Below are 20,944 nucleotides of genomic sequence, written 5' to 3'. Positions count from 1 at the left end.
GTCTGTCTGTCTGTCTGTCTGTCTGTCTGTCTGCCTGTCTGTATCTCTCTCCCTCTCTCTCTTCATTAAACATGACAAACGTCGGTAAACAGCTGGACAAGGGGGAGGAGGAGGGAGGTGCCAGCTCCTGTCCGCAGCGCCCCCTCGTGGTCATTCATCAGCAGTAGTTTCACAGGAGACAGTGATCAGTCACGTGTTCTTTCAAAGTGTTGTTGTTGTTGTCCTTGTTTTTAAATTTTTTTTTACAGTGGCCTTAAGTGGACAAACTTATCACCTTTTGAGTTTATAGGTCGACTGAGGACTACCACCGGTTCTCTGTAAAGTTTGGAAGGGGTGGGGGGGGGTGGGGGGGGTTGTTCAGCTGCAACCTGAAACTTCACTAGATGTTATTAAATTCTACACATTCAAGCTTTAAGTACATTTGTGCTCTTCTATGAGAAACCCTGGTCTTACTTATTCAGCAGGAAACGTAAACAGGCTCAAATAAAGAACATATTCAGAGATGTATTATGTGTCACAGAATTAAGAATTTATCCCTAAATCTTTGAAAAGTCAAAATAATGCTCCGGTGACTTTTCAAAAACTGTGGGGGATCAGTTTTCATTATCTGCGAGTGCAACAGAGTTAGAAATGCACTTTATTTGTATTCATTGTAATTTTCCTCATTAACGTTTCCTGCGGAAATGACGTTAATGTGCAATTTTTCTGTTCCCTCGGTAATCCCGTACTTCCGGTCGGCCACTCCCCACCTGCATGGCTGAAGGTAGGTCAGATTTGCTGTTTCGCTATTTATTAATAATCTTTGAAAGACTAATGGTTTGATTTGCATATTGTTAATACGAGGACACTACGCTGCCGTTGTTAGTGTCAATGTGTTTTGTAAAAGTTTATCATTTAACTTTCACGGTGAAACTTTCTGCAGCTCGATGGTGGAGCGCCATTTTGTTGAGCGTCGCGGGGATTTCGGCAGCCCTTTGATATTTAACAGTTTTATTTTGTGTGTTTAAGAACGGAGGTGCAGCAAGAGGATGTGTGTTGTTTTCTACAGGTTTGTGTCGATGTAGCTGTTTAAGGCAAACAGGTCAACTTGTGTATTTTCACTGCAGGACACCTGTCCAACCCGTGGCGCCAGGGACATCCCGGATGTAGGTGAACGGAGGTAGGCTATGGACGATTATTTTGGATTGATTTGTATTTATTCGACATTTTGATAGATATCTGTGGTGATGACGAGATGACGCGTCATGAAGCAGGGACGCTTTCCATCCAACTGGTTCACTCATGGGCCGAAGCTTCATGCTGCTTCATTTGCTCTACTGCGCCATCAAGTGGACAATACATGTCACAACAGGCAGTGATTATAATGACACCATGGCTTTGGTTGGTGTGTGAAGCTTTGAATTGAATAAATGAATGAATGATGTTTGTGATGCCAATACATAAATTATGAACTTATTAATATGGTGTCTGTCTTTATGATACAATGGGGGGGTCAAAAGGGAAAGTGGAAACAAATTGGTCAGAGGATTGTGATGTGAATGTGTTTGCGTTACTAGTGATAACATTTAACACGTAAAATGTATATATGTATACCATTTTATACATTTTTATTTAAAAAATTACAACTTTTCCACAGTGCTATAAAATCCCAAGTTCACAAGCCGCTCTGCTTCATTTAGCAATCCATCAACAGATCAGAAAAGTAATTTTGATCAGAATTTCCCTTTGTGCTAGCTCCATAAACAGATCTAAGCACTATCAATACAAATAATCTGAGATCCCTGTAAACAATTCAATTACAATATTTCCTTTGTGATTAGAAGATGGCAGAACATATTCACATCCAGGAAAATGTGAGACACTGTTCAGAGCAGAAACCCTGATTGTTCGGCTTCATTCTGTTTTGTAAATAGGTTTAATAAACACGTCGTCTTTGTTTGATGAATCTAGAGTCACTTCTTAAATGTTTCAAAGATCACTTGTTATAAGTTCACTTAATATAGATTGTTTTATAGTTTTCTCTACAACTATTAATGTAGCCTCTAGCTTTCGCAAATAGTGGGCAGTTTTCAAAGGTTAGAAAAAAAAAAATTAGATTTTGGCAAGAACATTTGATCAGGACATCCCTTACATCTGTGCTACATCTGCTCCTCATGTAGATCCTGTTGATCGTCCAGAACATAACAGTCATCTGAATTTGTGGATTTGTTGACGGTGAACTAACTAAGGACTCTTTGTCTTTGGATGTCGTGGACCTGAAAGAACAAGGGTATGGAAGATTATTTTCGATTGTTTTGTATTAATAAGATTATCTGAGTAAAAAGTTTTGCTTTCTTCACTTCTGTGTTCCTCCATGGATCATTTTCTCACTATCTTCTTTTCTTGCATGGGCATGCTGCTCGCATCCAATGGACTACGCCTTGGACAGCGATGAACCTGACACCGACAGGGCAGAGGTACAAGAACTGGTCCTTTTTCTTTTTACATTGGAAATAAAAAGGAATCTCTGTGAGGCAGCTAGTGTCCAAAGAGCTTCCTCACTCAATCACCAGGACCTGTTCTATATTTATTTAATAGCCCTGTAATGACACCAGGCTGCACATCCATTTAAGGACGTTTTTTTGTCAGAATGTAGCTCTGTAGCTGGAGGATCAAAATACATTTAGACATATACTGGACATATCGATTTTTGTAAATATTGTAAGAGACTATCTTAAAGCGGTTTAATGTGATTCTCCCCTTTTTTTCACTTGTAGACTGAAGCCATCTTGAAGGGGCTGAGGGTTTTCACCGTCTGAGAGCAGCTCATGGGTGAGTAACTGCATGTCTGTCCAATGCTCTCCCATAGTAACTCACTGTGTTTTAAGTTTCGTATCATCACAAGCTAATGACATAGACACAAGCTTTTTATCATGACGTTGTTACGGGTAGTGAAGTGCTTGAATTAAACATTACACAGTGTTACACTGGATAAACTCAATAAACAGAATCAGCATGATCACAATTTTCCTTGCAGCTCATGCATGTGACTGAAGGACACACACACACGCACACAGAGAGTAATGTTGTAATGTCAATTTCTGTTTGTGCAGCGGGCCTAGAGCTGTGTCCGGTCTGCCTGGGGCCACTGGGCCTGGAGGAGCCGGTGGTTCGAGTGCCCTGTGGACACACGTTCCACAGGGCATGCCTGGCAGGGAGCCTGAACGTTGTATGAATATCTGTGAGTGACTTTTTAAATACATCTGCCTGATCAGTATCAGACATTGATGATCTCTGTCAATCTCATGTGAGTTAGAGTAGCCTCCTTAGCTTTTGCAAATAGTGTGCAGTTTTACAACGTTAGAAAATAAAATAGTAGATTTTGGCAAGAACATTTGATCAGGACATCCCTTACATCTGTGCTACATCTGCTCCTCATGTGGATCCTGTTGATCGTCCAGAACATAACAGTCATCTGAATTTGTGGATATGTTGACAGTGAACTAACTAAGGACTCTTTGTCTTTCCCACAGGATACTACGTGTCCTAAATGCCGGCGCCAGATTGACACCAGGATTACCCGGCAGCAGCTTACTCCACTCGGAACCGTAATTGCTTTTGTTTGTCTGTCAATTTATTTACAACTGTTTTTGACTCTGTGCTGCTGTTGAATGTTTATTGGCAGTGCTTTCAGATCTCTCTCTCGCTCTGTTGCTCATGTGGATACTGTTGATCGTCCAGAACATAACAGTCATCTCAATTCGTGGATATGTTGATGGTGAACTAACTTGAGGACTCTATGTCTTCCCCACAGCGCATCTCCTGTCCTGCGTGCGGGGCAGTGGTGAGAGCAGGAGGAGGAAGAACCAGAACCGGCAGAAGAGCAGCAAGATCCGCAAGCCTGGATCACCAAACCTCAAATGTATGGCAATTTGGATAATGGGACTTTTCTAACGTTCCGAACCTTGGCTGCAATTGCCTCCTTTATTTTCCCTGTGGCACCGCAGGGTTTGACTGTGTAGGACAGGAATGCTGTGTGTGCCTGATGGAATATGGCTCCACCGCTATTTTGGCCAGAATTCCCTGAGGGCACCAGTTCCACATATCTGTCATTGATTTTTTTAAATACATCTGCCTGATCAGTATCAGACATTGATGATCTCTGTCAATCTCATGTGAGTTAGAGTAGCTTCCTTATCTTTTGCAAATAGTGTGCAGTTTTACAAAGTTAGAAAATAAAAATATTAGAATTTGACTTGGTTATTGGTAATACACTGGATTATTGTATGATTCATATTGGAAGGCAAAAACAGCTGATCAGGACATCACTTACATCTGTGGTACATCTACTCATGTGGATCTGAATCTGGATATGTTGACGGTGAACTAACTAAGGACTCTTTGTCTTTCCCACAGGGAAGAACATGTCCTATTTGTAGGTCACATGCAGTCCAGAGAGAGACGAGAGAGAGATGACCGGGAAGAACGTGTCCTGTGTGCAGGACAAGTCTTGGAGAGGACACAGACCCACCCCTAGCCCTCGTCCTCCTTCTCATCTTCCACCACCCCATCCTCCACCCCTTACTCCTCCTATTCTGCTTGATGATAACGCTGGGAGTAACTTAACTTAACCGGAGTGCAAAAAAAAAGCATCTTCCTTCATCAGTCCCTGAACTTTTCCTGCTTTTTTTTCATTGGAAGCAAGTTTCAGAAAAGCCACTCAAACTCCCATAACAATCATCTGAATTTGTGGATATGTTGACGTTAAACAGACTAAGGACTCTTTGTCTTTCCCACAGAAGGAAACATGTCACGTATGCAGGAAAAGTCTTGGAGAGAAAGTAAACTTATCACCAGTTGCCATGGTCACCAGTTTAAACCCAATTTACACATTTGATTTGCACACGTCCAGTCTTCCCTAGTTGCTGGAAGAAAATGGCTGGAGCTCCCGTCAGCTACATTTTTCTCCGGTCTTACATGAAATGTGTTCGCTTTTACAGGAAAGGACCTGAGACACACAGCTGTTTGGTTAAAGAAGTAGAAATGATCTTGTGTTTCTGCTACAGTTTGATTTGAGTGTGTTTTTTCGCACATCGTCCAGTACTGCTGATCTGCTACAGTGGTAAGCACCAACGGTCAAGAGTCAAGATGGACAGGCAGTTGTCCGGGAAGCTTCACTGTATGATCCTGTGTTTGTGGAGGCCTCATTATATCAGCAGTGCCCTGTTTGCCTGATGGCCTATAGCCTGGGAGTGCTTGTGGCCCTGTGGGCACACTGTCCACAGGGCCTGAACACACATAAATCAAGTTATGTCAGTCTATCTTGATTGGTTTACTTGAACACCACATATATTTGTGGGTGGACTCTTTGTCTTTCCCACAGGATACTACGTGTCCTACATGCCGGGCCCGGGTGGTAAATCCGAGGACGATGACCCTCCATCAGCTACAAGCACTGCTCATCGTCGCTTGCCTTACTCCACTCGTAACCGTAATTGCTTTTGTTTGTCTTTGTCAATTTATGTACAACCGTTTTCGTCAATGAATGCGACTATATCTGTCAGTGGTTTCTTAAATACATCTTCCTGATAAGTATCAGGCTTCCTGTCGGGGAGGGGACAGAAGCCTGCCCCCTGCGGCATCAAGGCACCGCCATCGGCACTTCAGAAAAATGAAGTTAACAGGTTCTATGTTACAAAAAGAAACTGGGCCACTGGAGCATTACAATTAATTGGTAACAGCTGCAAAATCCATTACACATAACCCAGAGCAGGGGCGGGTTATGTGTAAAAAAACACAACAAACTTTTAATTTGAATAATCTTTTTCAATTTGTCATGATTTTAGTAGCCACAGTTCACCTGTAAATAAATCTCCCAAAACTATCAGCTTTGATTTACATTAATAGTTCTACAGAAAGCTATGAAACGTCTCTGCTGACCAGAGATTATGATGCAGCAGGACTGCTTGACATATAGTATTGAAGTTATCCTTCAAAAATGTTTACCCTCATCGATGCTGCTAAAAAAACTTAAATCCCGGTGATGTTTTCCTACACTTGACATCTATTGCACTTGTGTCCGTCCTGGGAGACGGATCCTCACATGTGTCTCTGAGGTTTCTACATATTTTTACCTGTTAAAAGGGTTTTTAGTAGTTTTTCCTGACTCTTGCTGAAGGTTAAGGACAGAGGATGTCACACAATGTTAAAACCCTATGAGACAAATTGTGATTTGTGAATGTGGGCTATAGAAATAAAATTTGATTGATTGATTTGATAATCTGAAGTTGTGGATATGTCGACAGTGAACAGACTAAGGACTCTTTGTCTTTCCCACAGAGTAGAACGTGTCCTATGTGCAGAACAAGTCTGGAGCCACCTCCAGGCAAACTCTTCTCTTGACATGTGGTCCAACAAGTTGTTCTGAGTATTTGTCGTACTGTTCTTCGTGGTAACGCTGCCGCTGATTTTTACTTCTCATTGGCCGCGTTGACGATTCTATATTTCTGACCCAGTTTTTACTTAGTTCAAAGTTCAAGCCATGGACTGAATAAAGACATGTTAGTTGTTGGACCAAACAAAATTTGTAATAAATGTCAAATTTTCTACGAGCCTCCAATAAAATAATCTTATATTTACTAAATATCATGGCTGTTGCTTTCTCTGCTATTATTGGAATGGTTTTAAGTGGGTTGAGCATTACTGTCTTAAATAAAAAACAAGAATATGGAAGTGCAGAAAGTGGAAAAACCCAAGGAAAAGAAGTCTCAAAGTGGAAAAAGCAGCGTGTGTGTGAGCTGTAATAGGCATTTTCAATTATTTCCTGAAGTATGACGTGTGGAGTAGACAGAGGAAGTAAAGGAGGGAATAGAGACAATCCATCGGACAGAAGAGTCAGGGAAATGGAAACTACCTCATACGAATCTGAACACTTTCCTACAAGTGTATTTTATTTGCTTGAAATGTGTCACTACACACAGGTGGAGTGATGGAGACTCACCTGTAACAATCAGGTTCACACCAAACTATCACACCGGCAATATTTACATCACGTTTCTACAATTACCAGCAGTTCCCCAAATAAATGTTTCTTTATTTAATCTCAATCTTTAAGCTATTGTTTAGGTTTTGAAAACTAAAATGTCCTTTTCCAGGTTTTCAAGTTAGTAAACATTTCCTTGACTTTAGGGGAGTTCAGCCACAGTCGACCACTACAACTAACGGCTCTAATGGAGATAATGGAGACTTGGAGGAGACATCAAACTTTATTTCTCGGAGATTTAATTCATGTATTTGTATATTCTGTTCCTTTAGGAAGCTCCACTACCAGCAGCTATATGAGAAACTGACAAAAACACTGACTCTTCTTTTTAAATACAGGACAATCAGAGCAAAAAATGAGAGAGAGACATTAACTAAAGATGTAGTTTTAATATTAACAGAACTACAGCAATGTCATAAATAACAAACAAACAAGAACACACTTAAACACAACTTAATTACAAACAGGTCGAGAAGCTGTGAAAATATAGAACAAATAAAAATTGTCAACGAGGCCTTCTGAAAACGAGGATCAGCATTAGCCCCACGAATAAATTAACCCCTAGAACAAACATGCGCAAATACATGTTTGCCCAGATTGGCAGGAGGCAGGAGAAGAGTAGGACTGGAGGTGGGACTGGAGGTGGAGGTGGGACTGGAGGTGGGACTGGAGGTGGGACTGGAGGTAGAGGTGGGACTGGAGGTGGGACTGGGGACTGGAGGTGGGACTGGAGACTGGAGGTAGGACTTGATGTGGCACTGTCCTTTGCCAGCAGACAGGACTTCCTTCCCGGTGTATCTGCTCACTTACTGATGTCTGTACTTGACTGACAGATTTATATATCTGGTCGAACCACTCGGCCAGGCATTCCCTGTGGACCATGTGCTCACAGGGCAATAGAGCCACAGGCACACAGGGCACTGCTGATCTGCACAAACAGCAATTTACAACATTACTCTACATTTCTGGCCAAAATCTTATATTTTAATTTTCTAACATAAAACTGCACACTGTTTGCAAAAGCTAAGGAAGCTACTCTAACTCATATGAGATTGACAGAGATCATCAATGTCTGACACTGATCAGGCAGATGTATTTAAGAAATCAATGACAGATCTACATACCACGTTCAAGCTGCCTGCCAGGCATGCCCTGTGGAACGTGTGTCCACAGGGCGTTTCTACCACTGTCCCCCCAACACTTCTCTTCCGCCGGCACATGCCACAGTTTTGCGTGTGTGTCCTTCAGTCACATGCATGAGCTGCAAGGAAAATTGTGATCATGCTGATTCTGTTTATTGAGTTTAGCCAGTTTAACACTGTGTAATGTAATGTTTAATTCAAGCGCTTCACTACCCGTAACAACATCATGATAAAAAGTTAAAACAGAACTATGTCTGACAGGCTCATTAGATTGTGATGATACAAAACTAAAAACCAAAAGGAAAATTTAAAAGGCATTTTCCTGAATGTGAATATGTTCTGCTATCTTCTAATTACAAAGGAAATATTGTTATTGAATCAGTTTACAGGGATCTCAGTTTATTTTCATTGATAGTACTTAGATCTGTTTATGGAGCCGGCACAAAGGAAAATACTGATCAAAATTACTTTTCTGATCTGTTGATGGATTGCTAAATGAAGCAGAGCGGCTCCTGGTGCAGAGTGGTTGGGACACAGTGAGTAACTATGGGAGAACATTGGACAGACATGCAGTGACTCACCCACGAGGTCCTCTCTGATGTTGACCTCTCTTAGATGGTTCAGCAGGGCTTCAGTCTACAAGTGAAAACAAGAGCAGAATCACATTAAACCGCTTTAAGATAGTCTCTTCCAACATTTACCAAAAACGATATGTCCAGTATATGTCTAAATGTATTTTGATCCTCCAGCTACAGAGCTACATTCTGACCAAAAACTTCCCCTAATGTATGTGCAGCCTGGTGTCATTATAGCGCTACAAAATAAATATCATTGTAATGAATAATTAATTATGATATTATAAATAGAACAGGTCCTGGTGATTGAGTGAGGAAGCTCTTGGGACACTAGCTGCCTCACAGAGATTCCCTTTTATTTCCAGTGTAATGTAAAAAGAAAAAGGGAAATTTATTGTACCTCGGCCCTGTCGGTGTCAGGTTCATCGCTGTCCCAGGCGTAGTCCATTGGATGCAGAGCTGCATGCCCATGCAAGACAAGAAGATAGTGAGAAAAGGAAAACAGAAATAGAAACAGCAAATACTTTCAGAACTGAAGTGGAAGAGGTCCCCTTCACTACTGGAAGATGAGGATCCATTTTCAGACCTGCAGGAACACAGTTGTGAAGAAAGTAAAAATCCTTTTACTCAGATATACATTAAAATATCTAATTATTAAAAATCAATCAGAAATAATCGTCCATACCTTGGTTCTATCACATCCTGTTTTCGCCTTGATCCACAGCGTGGACAGGTGCCCTGCATACGCCTGTGATCCCTCAGTATTTATACTCTGCCGTTTCCTGTTGAATGTATATTGGCGGTGCTTTCAAATGTTTATATTTCAACATTTCTGAATATACCCACATACCTTGATTTATTCATTCTGTGGCATCATGAGAGGATGTGTGGAAGAGGGGCGTTATTTTCCTCTCCGGGAGGGGCTACCCATAGACTGTATATGGGGCTACCACGCCACAAGATGGCTGCCGGGAAAACTACATCTCCCAGAATGCACTACTCAGACAGGTGCAAATGCCTCCGCCATCTGATTAAAGCTGGAGCTCAGGTGTTGGAGAGAGAGACAAACAAGGAGTGGACACACACACCAAGCAGGCGGCATCGTACGTGGCACAAACTTAGTTCGGCGTCTGACAACTACATTTGGTAGGATTCAAGTGAGGAGCAACTTTATGGAGCCTATGTTTTGCCTTTGAAGAACTGTTATGTTTTGCTTCCTGAAAGACTTTTTGCTAGTGAATAAACCTGATTCTTCGTTTGAAATCACTTTTTCCTGCTCTGTCCTGTTATGAGCACTGCCCTACACCCTGCTTATTGGTAAAACCTCATGATACCACAATTCATGTAAATGTTCCGATTTCTTTTCTCTCGCTTCCAGCTCATGTTTTTCTGAGCACTTTGGAAGGAAATGTTTACAGACACTGTTCAGAGCAGAAACCCTGATTGTTCGGTTTCATTCTGTTTTGTAAATAGGTTTAATAAACACGTCGTCTTTGTTTGATGAATCTAGAATCACTTCTTAAATGTTTCAAAGATCACTTGTTATAAGTTCACTTAATATAGATTGTTTTCTAGTTTTCTGTACAACTATTAATGTAGCCCCTAGCTTTTGCAAATAGTGGGCAGTTTTACAACGTGAGAAAATAAAAATATTAGATTTTGGCAAGAACAGCTGATCAGGACATCCCTTACATCTGTGCTACATCTGCTCCTCATGTGGATCCTGTTGATCATCCAGAACATAACAGTCATCTGAATTTGTGGATATGTTGACAGTTTTCTCAATATATCTTGTCGTATAACTGATTTTCAAATCGTGAGTGTGTGTGTCCTATCTGCTGATGTCTTTGTGCAAACTTTTGTGTATTTTCACTGTAGGGAAAATGTATTCTGTGTGGTGAGGTTGTGGTGGACCTGCATGTGGTGGACCTAAATATCACCATGGCAAAGGTACATAACTGTTAATTTTTACATTATTTATTTAATAGCCCTGTAATGACACCAAGCTGTACATCCATTTAAGGATGTTTTTTGTCAGAATGTAGCTCTGTAGCTGGAGGATCAAAATACATTTAGACATATACTGGACATATCGATTTTGGTAAATATTGGAAGAGACTATTTTTTTTTTTTAACTTATTTTTTATTTAGTTTTCAACAAAATAATATGCATTTTCAGACAGTTACTTTCTTTGTCCATTTTTCAAAAGTATACAATATTGTTATACATGGTATTCAAGTACAGTGTACAATACATAGAAAGAACAACAAACATCAAACAGTGCTCACTCCAAGAGAAAAAGAGGGGAGATAAGAATAAGAATAAATGGTTGATTACACACAATTTAGTAAATAAAAGAGGAAAGAAAAACAAGTAAAATGAAAATAAAACCAGAAGTAAAGAAATAGTAATTGTCCACTCCAGAATGTAGTATCATAGGTGATATATATGCTTTTCAGAGAGGATGGTGTATAATGTATGTGAATATGGAGAGTTGACAGATAACCGCTCAACCAGAGGCCCGGAGCGAGATTAATTAGTGACCCTCATTGTATTAATAACGCAAAGACAGGACCCCATCGTTTAGTAGGAAGAGACTATCTTAAAGCGGTTTAATGTGATTCTCCTCTTTTTTTCACTTGTAGACTGAAGCCATCTTGAACACTATGAGAGAGGTCAATATCAGAGAGGACCTCATGGGTGAGTAACTGCATGTCTGTCCAATGTTCTCCCATAGCTACTCACTGTGTCCCAAACACTGCACCAGGAGTTGCTCTGCTTCATTTAGTCATCAACAGATCAGAAAAGTAATTTAATCAGTATTTCCCTTTGTGCTGGCTCCACTGATTGACCGTTAGCTTCAGCAGGTACAGAGACGTGATTGGACGAGTCGCTACCTGCCTCTGACACTCCAGCTGATGTTGAGTGTCAGAGGTTCGATCAAATTGGCGGTTGCTGATCATAAGCGAACGATGGAGAATGGGTGGTCATGCAGGAGATGCCTCCGTAGGAGTCGGCCCGGACCAAACGTAAGAACACACGTCAGGAGCTGACACACACACACACGGGGGGGATGGGGGGGGTTACAGGTACTTTTACCTGTACTTATCTGTACTTTTACTGTAGTAAAATGGAGTTGCCAGTTCACTGACATCTCAGTATTGTTTTCTCTTGTTTCTTGTCGGTTGATAACTGATTTTCAAGTTGTGAGTGTGTGAGTTTGATCTGCTGATGTCTGTGTGTAAACTTTGTGTATTTTCACTGTAGGGAGAATGTACAACATGTGGAGGCGCCATGGTGGACCTGGCGGAGGTGGCCAGGGGAATCGCCAGGGCAAAGGTACATAACTGTTTTCTTTTTAAAATATTGATTTAATAGCCCTGTAATGACACCAAGCTGCACATCCATTTAAGGACGTATTTTGTCAGAATGTAGCTCTGTAGCTGGAGGATCAAAATACATTTAGACATATACTGGACATATCGATTTTGGTAAATATTGGAAGAGACTGTCTTAAAGCGGTTTAATGTGATTCTCCTATTTTTTTCACTTGTAGACTGAAGCCATCTTAAACAGGCTAAGATACTTCACAAGCAGAGAGCACCTAATGGGTGAGTAACTGCATGTCTGTCCAATGCTCTCCCATAGTAACTCGCTGTGTTTTAAGTTTCGTATCATCACAAGCTAATGACAGACACAAGCTTTTTATCATGATGTTGTTACTGGTAGTGAAGTGCTTGAATTAAACATTACATTACACAGTGTTAAACTGGCTAAACTCAATAAACAGAACCAGCATGATCACAATTTTCCTTGCAGCTCATGCATGTGACTGAAGGACACACACACGCACACAAAGAGTAATGTTGTAATGTCAATTTCTGTTTGTGCGGTGGGCCTAGAGCTGTGTCCGGTCTGCCTGGGGATACTGGGGCTGGAGGAGCCGGTGGTGAAAACGCCCTGTGGACACTTGTTCCACAGGGTATGCCTGGCCGGCAGCCTTAACGTGGTATGTAGATCTGTCATTGATTTCTTAAATACATCTGCCTGATCAGTATCAGACATTGATGATCTGTCAATCTCATACGAGTTAGAGTAGCTTCCTTAGCTTTTGCAAATAGTGTGCAGTTTTACAATGTTAGAAAATAAAATAGTAGATTTTGGCAAGAACATTTGATCAGGACATCCCTTACATCTGTGCTACATCTGCTCCTCATGTGGATCCTGTTGATCGTCCAGAACATAACAGTCATCTGAATTTGTGTATTTGTTGACAGTGAACTAACTAAGGATTCTTTGTCTTTCCCACAGAAAACTACCTGCCCAAAGTGCTGCCACCAAATGGAGGTGGCGGGGGAGATGATGGAGGAAGGGAGGAGGGGCATGACCTGGGAACAGACCCTTTTTTTTGGGTTTTGTTTACTTGTGTATTGTCTGTACAGACGATTTTTTTTAAAATAAATCTATAAATCCAGTTATGTGTCAATTTTGATTGTTTTACTTGAACATCACATAAATTTGTGGGTGGAATGTCATTTGAATATGTTCATTCAACTAGTGTGCTTTTAATTGAATTAAAATGTTTGTAGCTATTTAGTCTAGTCTAATTCATTTAAGTTTAATGTACATTGGTCAAACACTTTAGTGCAACACAATTCAGTCTTGTTGAATGAACTAAAGTAGGTTTTGTCTACTATACTAATGTCAATCTCTTTGTTCTTCATTGCTAGTGTAAGCATTAATTTTAATTAAATTACCAAAAATTCACTAACATACTTAAAAAAGAGCATCCGCTTCCGTGTATGAATGAGTGGTTTATCTGAAGAAATGTTTCGCTCTATTGATTGATCTGATGACATGTGCGATGCACATAACATTCCTCTCTGCTCTATGAAATGATATGTGATCCTTCCCTCTGGATGTCTCTGTGCAGCGTCTGTTACACAAATAAATATAAGTATGTAAACATGTGCATGGTACTACAAACTTAATGTGTAAATATTTTGGATATAGCACAGACCTCCAATACATGAATGAAAGAACCATTGCAACGTATTAGCAAGAAAAAGTTTGTAAATAAAAATCATTTACAATAAAAGTCGACGGAAAAAGAGAGAGATGAAAACATAAGTGAATATTTACAGTAAGAGATTCCAGTTGGTCCCTGTAGCTGAATTCAAACAACACTCTGACCAGTGACGATGCTGTTTCTTCTATATTGATGTCCTGGAGGTTGTAGTTTGTTTTTGTAAAAAGCAAAGCTAAACATGAGCCGCTGATACAACCTGACGTCTTTAGATCTTTAATGTATCTATTATCTAAAGTCCTTACCGGACTCAATTAATTTGAATTCGCTGCTCAAACGCGAAGCTGCACATCAGTCGATAACGATGACCTCACTCTGTGTCTGCTTCAGCGGGGCGTTGCTCTCCAGGGCCTGGACGACCTGGGCGGCTGAGGGTCTCTTCTTGGGATCTTCTGTGCACAGATAGAAAAGCTCCACCATCCTCCTCTCGTAGTAGGCGTCCTCGTCAAAGCTGTCCTCCATTGAGTCCTCTGAAACACAAGCAGGGTATATGAAGCAATCCTGAAATTAAATTCAATACTTTAAGACCCTTCTCATATTTTTCAAGACCCCAGCGCCACTAGGAGATGTAATTGGTTACATCAGCGACACAATTATGTTTGAGTTTGCAAAACGAAATGAAGTTTGCCAGAACTTCTATGGAGCACTGTTTCAACACAACAGAATTCAGATAGGCCGGGAGGGAATAAAGCTCAAAAGAAAATTTTTTGTTCCTAAGCCAAAAGGCACAGTTTATTTATAACAATAACCTGCTCACTCACTCACACATGCACACAACAGTGTTTCCCACAGGATTTGTAGAAATCATAGTGGATGGACCCTGGACCCTCTTGGAAGAGGATATAGTACATTTTAAAGTAAAGATGCATCAATCTGGTCCACTTTGAGAGACAAATTAAGAGGCTAGATTGAAATTAATATGGCAGTCAGAATCAACTTGTGGTGTGAGAAACACTGCACAGACACACTGAGCAGTAAATGGTTATTTTGCAGCATAAATAACACAAATCAGATCAATATGGTCACTGATATAATGCTGAAACTTTCTCAAAAAGATGTGGCATGTCTTTAGTGCAACAAAGTGTTTTACTGACATACACAGGGAAACTAGTCTGGTATCTCACCTGAAGGAAATTACCATCAGCTTCATTCTCCCAGGTGCACCCTTGTGATTCTTTGAAACTCATCCTCGATCTACAAGACAAATAATGAAACCAGCTTTAAAGCCTAAAATATTACAAGTGTACATATTATTCTTCGACATTTTTAAAAGCAAGAAGCCACCTAACACATAACATACATTTTGTATGTAAGAGCTAAATATGCAAAACCAACAGTACAATCTTTAACAATGGCCTAGGAATATTTTTCAATTTTCATGTCCTGTAACTCACATGAGATGTCTCAAACAGAGCGGGCCATCTGGCTTTGAAGTCCTCTATGCTGGGCGATAGGTTGACGATTCTGTTTCTTCTGTGTGCAAATGTTTTTGCAATGTTTCTTAACTTTTGAGGTAGTCGGAAGGGTTCCATTCTTCATTGGCTCTTTCAAGGTACATTTCAGTTTCATACGCGAACTGTGGAATGGGGAACTGCTTTGGCCATGGCTGGCTTCGTTCTGTGGTACTTTGCCTAGGCAGGATAATAGTGTCCGATGAAGAAGTTGTTCCAGTAGATAACTCTTCATTCAACCCTGCATATGATGACTGCTGAACAAAGGAACTGTCCAAGCTTTCTTCAAGCAGAAGCAAGTTAAGAATAATTGGGGCAGCTTGAAAAACCCTTATGATGTCCTTGTGTTTAATAAAGTAATCTTCGAATTCCGAGTCCAAATACTGAAGACTGAACTCGTCAGAAACTCCAAAGGTCTCCTTCACAACAGTTTGCAGCATCTCCACAGTGGGTGGGATTCCTAATGGAAGGACCAACTTATCAATTCGGCCATCAAGCAATACTCGAAGCGTTGCCTCCATCTCTGCCAGCCTGACAAGAATGCAAATAGAAAAATATTTAATATCATTACAAGCATAAGCTTATTGATGAGACAAGACATTCAGGGAATAATGTAATGTGTGTGGAGTGTGCCAACAGATTGAATTGAGTTAAAAATAATTAATTCCTTATTTATTAAAGAGAATGTGAAATTGTTATTTAAATAAAAATTAATTTAAAGTTCAAAATGTTTATTCTGTTTTAAATAATAAATCAATAACAGAATTTAAAAATGCAATTAGAAATGTATGCAGTCTTTGAAAATAAAAATTATATATATATATATTTTTTTAATATTTTAAATCTATCTTTTTATCCTTACATTTAATCACGGTCTGCATTTCATGGTCAATATCACAATACACCGCTGCACTGAGGCGCATTACTAAGCTGGTCAACAAGTGACTGCTATCCTAACCCATCAATACCTTTGAAAACATACTAAATTATGATGGTTAAATCGGGTTGTTGAAAAATATGTTTTAATATCGATGTATTTAATGGCTTTATCAGATAAACGCAGACGATTATTATTAATTATACAGGTGTAATCAATAAAAAAATATATAATTTAAACAGTGGCCACTGAGCAGTAAGGGCCGTGCGATACACATCCGCCAGAAGTATATACATTAAACTCAGCTTTAAGGCGAGTGCAGGATATTTTAGTCCACACTTTACACAAACAGAAATAGACTCTGGGGCTCGCTCGCTTGGCTCGGCACGGTTCGGCACGGTTCTGAAACCCGGTTTGCCTCTGGGAGAGTAGCGGGACGCCCACTCACACAGCGGCAACCTCCGGTCAAGGGAGCTTAGCTAGTTAGCTTAGCTTCCCTGCCAACTATTTATCAAACTCCGCAGTAACTAAATAAAACTCACCAAGCCCGCCCGTACTGTTTCATAAACCACTCACACTGACGTCAGGTCGAGTTAAACTCTTAGTTCTCCGACTTACTTAGATGTGAAAATAGTTCGTGGCTAAAGGCGTTTTTTTCCACCCAGGCGAGCTAATGCTACTTAGCATCACGCTAGCTGCTGACTCATTCATTTAAATGCAAATATATAATGACAAGATTACCACCGGGATCAAATACAACTAGCAGAAAACACAAGGCAAGCCAGCAACAGTAGTTCCACATTTAGCAGCAGGTAACAGCAGCTTACTTATCATGTTACACTATTTTAATTGTATGAGTCTGAAGTGCATAAGTTAGCATGCTAGCTAAACCTCCATAGAATGACACATCACTTACCTAAGATGCAGAGGAAAGAGGCTGAGGAGACTTGAAGCCGAGCAGTTCATACGCAGTTAAAATGCCAGCAGCCAATCAGAGTCCTCCTGTCGAAGGTGTCCAATCAGAGCAGGTGCTCCAACACACACTGACTCATCCGCTCACCTCTCTCTCTCTCTCTTTCCTCTGATGTTTACTAATCACTAACACTTAGAACTGATCTCAAACAAACACAAATAAATAATAAATAAAATATAATATAATAAATAGTGAAAGGTGATTGTGTTTATTGTAAAAGTGTGAAGTGAGGGGGGGGGGGTGAGAAGGGAACAGACTCCGACAGAGACTGTGACGCACTTAGATATATCCACCGACAAGTGCGCCTGCGCAGACCTCTGTTGCGCTCTGATCAAGCAAGATGGCGGCGATTGCTGGATTCTATGTGGAAAAACACTATTTTAGCAACGTTTCTTACAAAAAAAAGCGTTTTGATGATATTTATGGACATATATGTGTGTTTCAGTTTCAATATTTTCATTCATGGTTAAAAAAAAAATATGTTCAGAGCAGAAACCCTGATTTTAAGCTTCATTCTGTTTTGTAAAAAGGTTTAATAAACATGTCGTCTTTGTTTGATGAATCTAGAGTCGCTTCTTAAATGTTTCAAAGATCACTTGTTATAAGTCCACTTAAAATAGATTGTTTTATAGTTTTCTGTACAACTATTAATATAAATCAAAGCTGATGGTTTCGGGAGATTTATTTACAGGTGAACTGTGGCTACTGAAATTATGAATAGAAACTCAAAAAGATAAGAAATAAAATAAAAACAGGTTGTTGTGGTTTATTAGTCAAATTAAGTGACACAGCAAAGTTTACAATGATAGAAAGTCCACAAAGATTTGGAAATAACTTTAAGAGAACGTGAAAAGAAAAGAAAAAACATTTACAATAAAAGTCAACAGAACAAGAGAGAGAAGACAACATAAGTGAATATTTACAGTAAGAGATTCCAGTTGGTCCCTGTAGCGGAATTCAAACGACACTCTGACCAGTGACGATGCTGTTTCTTCTATATTTATGTCCTGGAGTTTGTAGTTTGTTTTGGTAAATTACAAAGAACCTCAAGAAAAGCCAAACATGAGCCGCTGATTCAAGTTTTGCTGATACAACCTGACGTCTTTAGATCTTTAATTGATCTATTATCTAAAGTCCTTACCGGACTCAATTATTTTGAATATACTGCTCAAACGTGACGATGCACATCAGTCGATAACGATGACCTCACTCTGCGTCTGCTTCAGCGGGGCGTTGCTCTCCAGGGCCTGGACGACCTGGGCGGCGGAGGGTCTCTTCTTGGGATCTTCTTCTGTGCACAGATAGAAAAGCTCCACCATCCTCCGGTACGAGCCCCCCAGAGCCTCAGCGTCCAGCGCCGGCCTCGTCCCCAGCCTCTCGTAGTAGGCGTCCTCGTCAAAGCTGTCCTCCATTGAGTCCTCTGAAACACAAGGGTTTCTTTCTATTAACACCTGATGCTGGGGTCCTACAACTGCAATGTGGCTAAGGGAAATGGCTTCTTGCCTTGCCTTGGAGAAATTAACATATGTGGTCAGAGAGAAAAACAGTAAATTCAAGGAAATATGGGACACCTTCATGCAATTTTTGGAAAGCGACCAAGTGGAAATTAATGAGTGAAACAGAATAAAATAGCACCACCTAATAGGAAACATATTATTTGTAACTAACTAATATTATGAATAAGAGAACGTTATTTTATCTAGGCTTTTGATTTGATTGATTGGAATTTAATTTGATTTATTTGTATTTGTATAATTATGTATTTATTTACTTCCATTTATTCTTATATTTTTATATATGTATTATTATCTTTTTCTTTATTATTATTTTCTTTAATCTTATTTTAAGTTATTTGATTTCTGCCTCTAATTCTTTACCCTGAGTGTTTGATTGTGGGTGGGGGGTGTTCATAAACGTTTGTATGTTTATAAATGTTTGAATGTATGTTTCTAATATGTAAAACTCAATAAATATATTGTTAAAAAAAAACAAAAAAAAACCTGATGCTGGTCTGAGGTAGATCCTCATTTGGTTGTAAGGTTGCGGTTCTCCACCTTTGTTTAGTAATGAACCCTCAAAATAAAGAAACTTCAAATCTCTGTCTCACCTTCATCCTCCTCCTCATCGTCGTCCCCCAGCATCTCCAGATGAGGCATCGCCAGAGACATCATCTCCCACAGAGTCAGGCCGAAGGCAAAGACGTCCGCCTTGTCGCTGATCTCTCCTCCCTCCTCCAGAGCCTCCATCGGCTTCCACGGCTCCGTGCCGATGTAAACCGCCTTCGGGTCCGACACTGAGGACCGAAGAAGAAGAGAAGCAGCTTCGATTAAAAACTCACGTTTCTCTGAACAATAATCGAAGTACACAACATTCCATGTCACAATCATCGAAATTAAATTATCTTGAACGATCAAAGCTTGTGATCTTTGGCCATGTTGTCACAAAGGAGGATCTGGGAATTTGTAATTAGATTAAATTAAACCCAAAAGGGCCGAGACCCCCCCCAACTGGCTGACAACATGAACTACATGTCTCTGTCTGGGCAGAGAAACAAAGTGAATCAGCTGCTGTAAACAATCATCTGCAGCCAAACATTCTCTGTTCTGTGTTTTTATCCATGATTAATCCAACTCATGTCTCCTCACAGATTCAGGATGAGCTACAGCTGGTATTTGACCACAAGAGCCACAAATTAAAATCTGACCGCAGGCGCAAAGTTTATTTAGAAAACTGAAAGACTGAGGATTAAATCATTGATTTTATGTTTTCACCTCCGTCCACCACAACAGAATTTCTGGAACTTACTTTTTTTTAATGCAATGGCAGAGTAACTACAAAATAAAGTTTCTAAACGTCCCAGAACTTGGGAAAATCAGAGTCCTTAACATTTCCAAATCAAAGTGTGTCATCGTGACTGAAGAAACCCGACTGACCTCTCATGTTCTCATCGAGCTGCAGGGACACGCCCACATCACAGATCTTCACGGTCTCAAAGTCGCCCTTGATGACCACGTTGCAGGACTTCATGTCCCCGTGCAGCAGCTTCCTCTCGTTGTGAAGATACTGAAGAGACAAACGTCCAGAGAACAACAGTCACTCATTGTTTATCCATGTGCTTGTGTGTTAAAGCAAACACCGAACATGGCTCTAAAGAGGAATCCCTGTATTTACATATGATGGAATCTGCTGAAAGAGAAGAGTCAGTGATTTACCTGCAGGCCGCGCGCCACATGCAGCGCCACCTTTTCTATGTTGGCGGCGGGAAAAGCTTTCAGACCGTCCCCTCGCCGCTTCTCGATGAGGTCGTTGAGCGACTGCTCTCCTCCGTACTCCATGGCCAGACACTTGGAGCCGTCTTTGGCCGTAGCAAAGGCACGGAAACCTTGATGTGGGGACACACACAGACACACACAGTTAAATACACAATACAGAACATGAATATCAGTGAAGAGATTATTCCATCACTTAGCGGCCACGTTTGTTTTAATGAGTTTAGAGGGATGTTATGATTGCAATCTGACACTGTTCACTGTTTTGCATTTAGCATTTCACTTTTTATATCTTTTTTATATATTTTTATTCAGAAATGTTTGTCAAAATAAATGTTACTTTGTATAAATATGGGTAAAAAGTGAGTAAATAAGAAGTAAACAGTGAGTAAATATATACTTGTTTCCTATTTTTTATTGCTCTCCTATGTATGTTGTATTTATTGCGTTTTTATGTTTCTATGTTCATTTGAGCACCAATAACCAGAGCAAATTCCTTGTATGTGTAAACGTACTTGGCAATAAAATACTTCTGATTCTGATTCTGAT

The 20,944-nt window shown here is 40.2% G+C and overlaps 1 protein-coding gene across 1 annotated transcript in view; it reads right to left on the bottom strand.

The window, feature by feature from the left end:
- Window positions 1-17,982: 17,982 nt before the first annotated feature.
- Window positions 17,983-20,944, bottom strand: part of LOC133024660 (lymphokine-activated killer T-cell-originated protein kinase homolog) — a 5,128-nt gene continuing 2,166 nt past the window's right edge. The window contains exons 4-7 of the mRNA XM_061091824.1: window positions 20,339-20,508; window positions 20,060-20,189; window positions 19,234-19,419; window positions 17,983-18,546 (exon numbers count right to left, since the gene is read on the bottom strand). Of these exons, the coding sequence (XP_060947807.1) occupies window positions 18,314-18,546; window positions 19,234-19,419; window positions 20,060-20,189; window positions 20,339-20,508 (719 nt within the window). The 3' untranslated portion in view covers window positions 17,983-18,313. The remainder of the gene's footprint in view (window positions 18,547-19,233; window positions 19,420-20,059; window positions 20,190-20,338; window positions 20,509-20,944) is intronic.

The sequence above is a fragment of the Limanda limanda genome, chromosome 18, assembly GCF_963576545.1.
Source record: "Limanda limanda chromosome 18, fLimLim1.1, whole genome shotgun sequence".
Lineage (NCBI taxonomy): Eukaryota > Metazoa > Chordata > Actinopteri > Pleuronectiformes > Pleuronectidae > Limanda > Limanda limanda.
The sequence above is the reverse complement of the archived record's forward strand: the minus strand, read 5'-3'. Positions and strand labels throughout refer to the sequence as shown.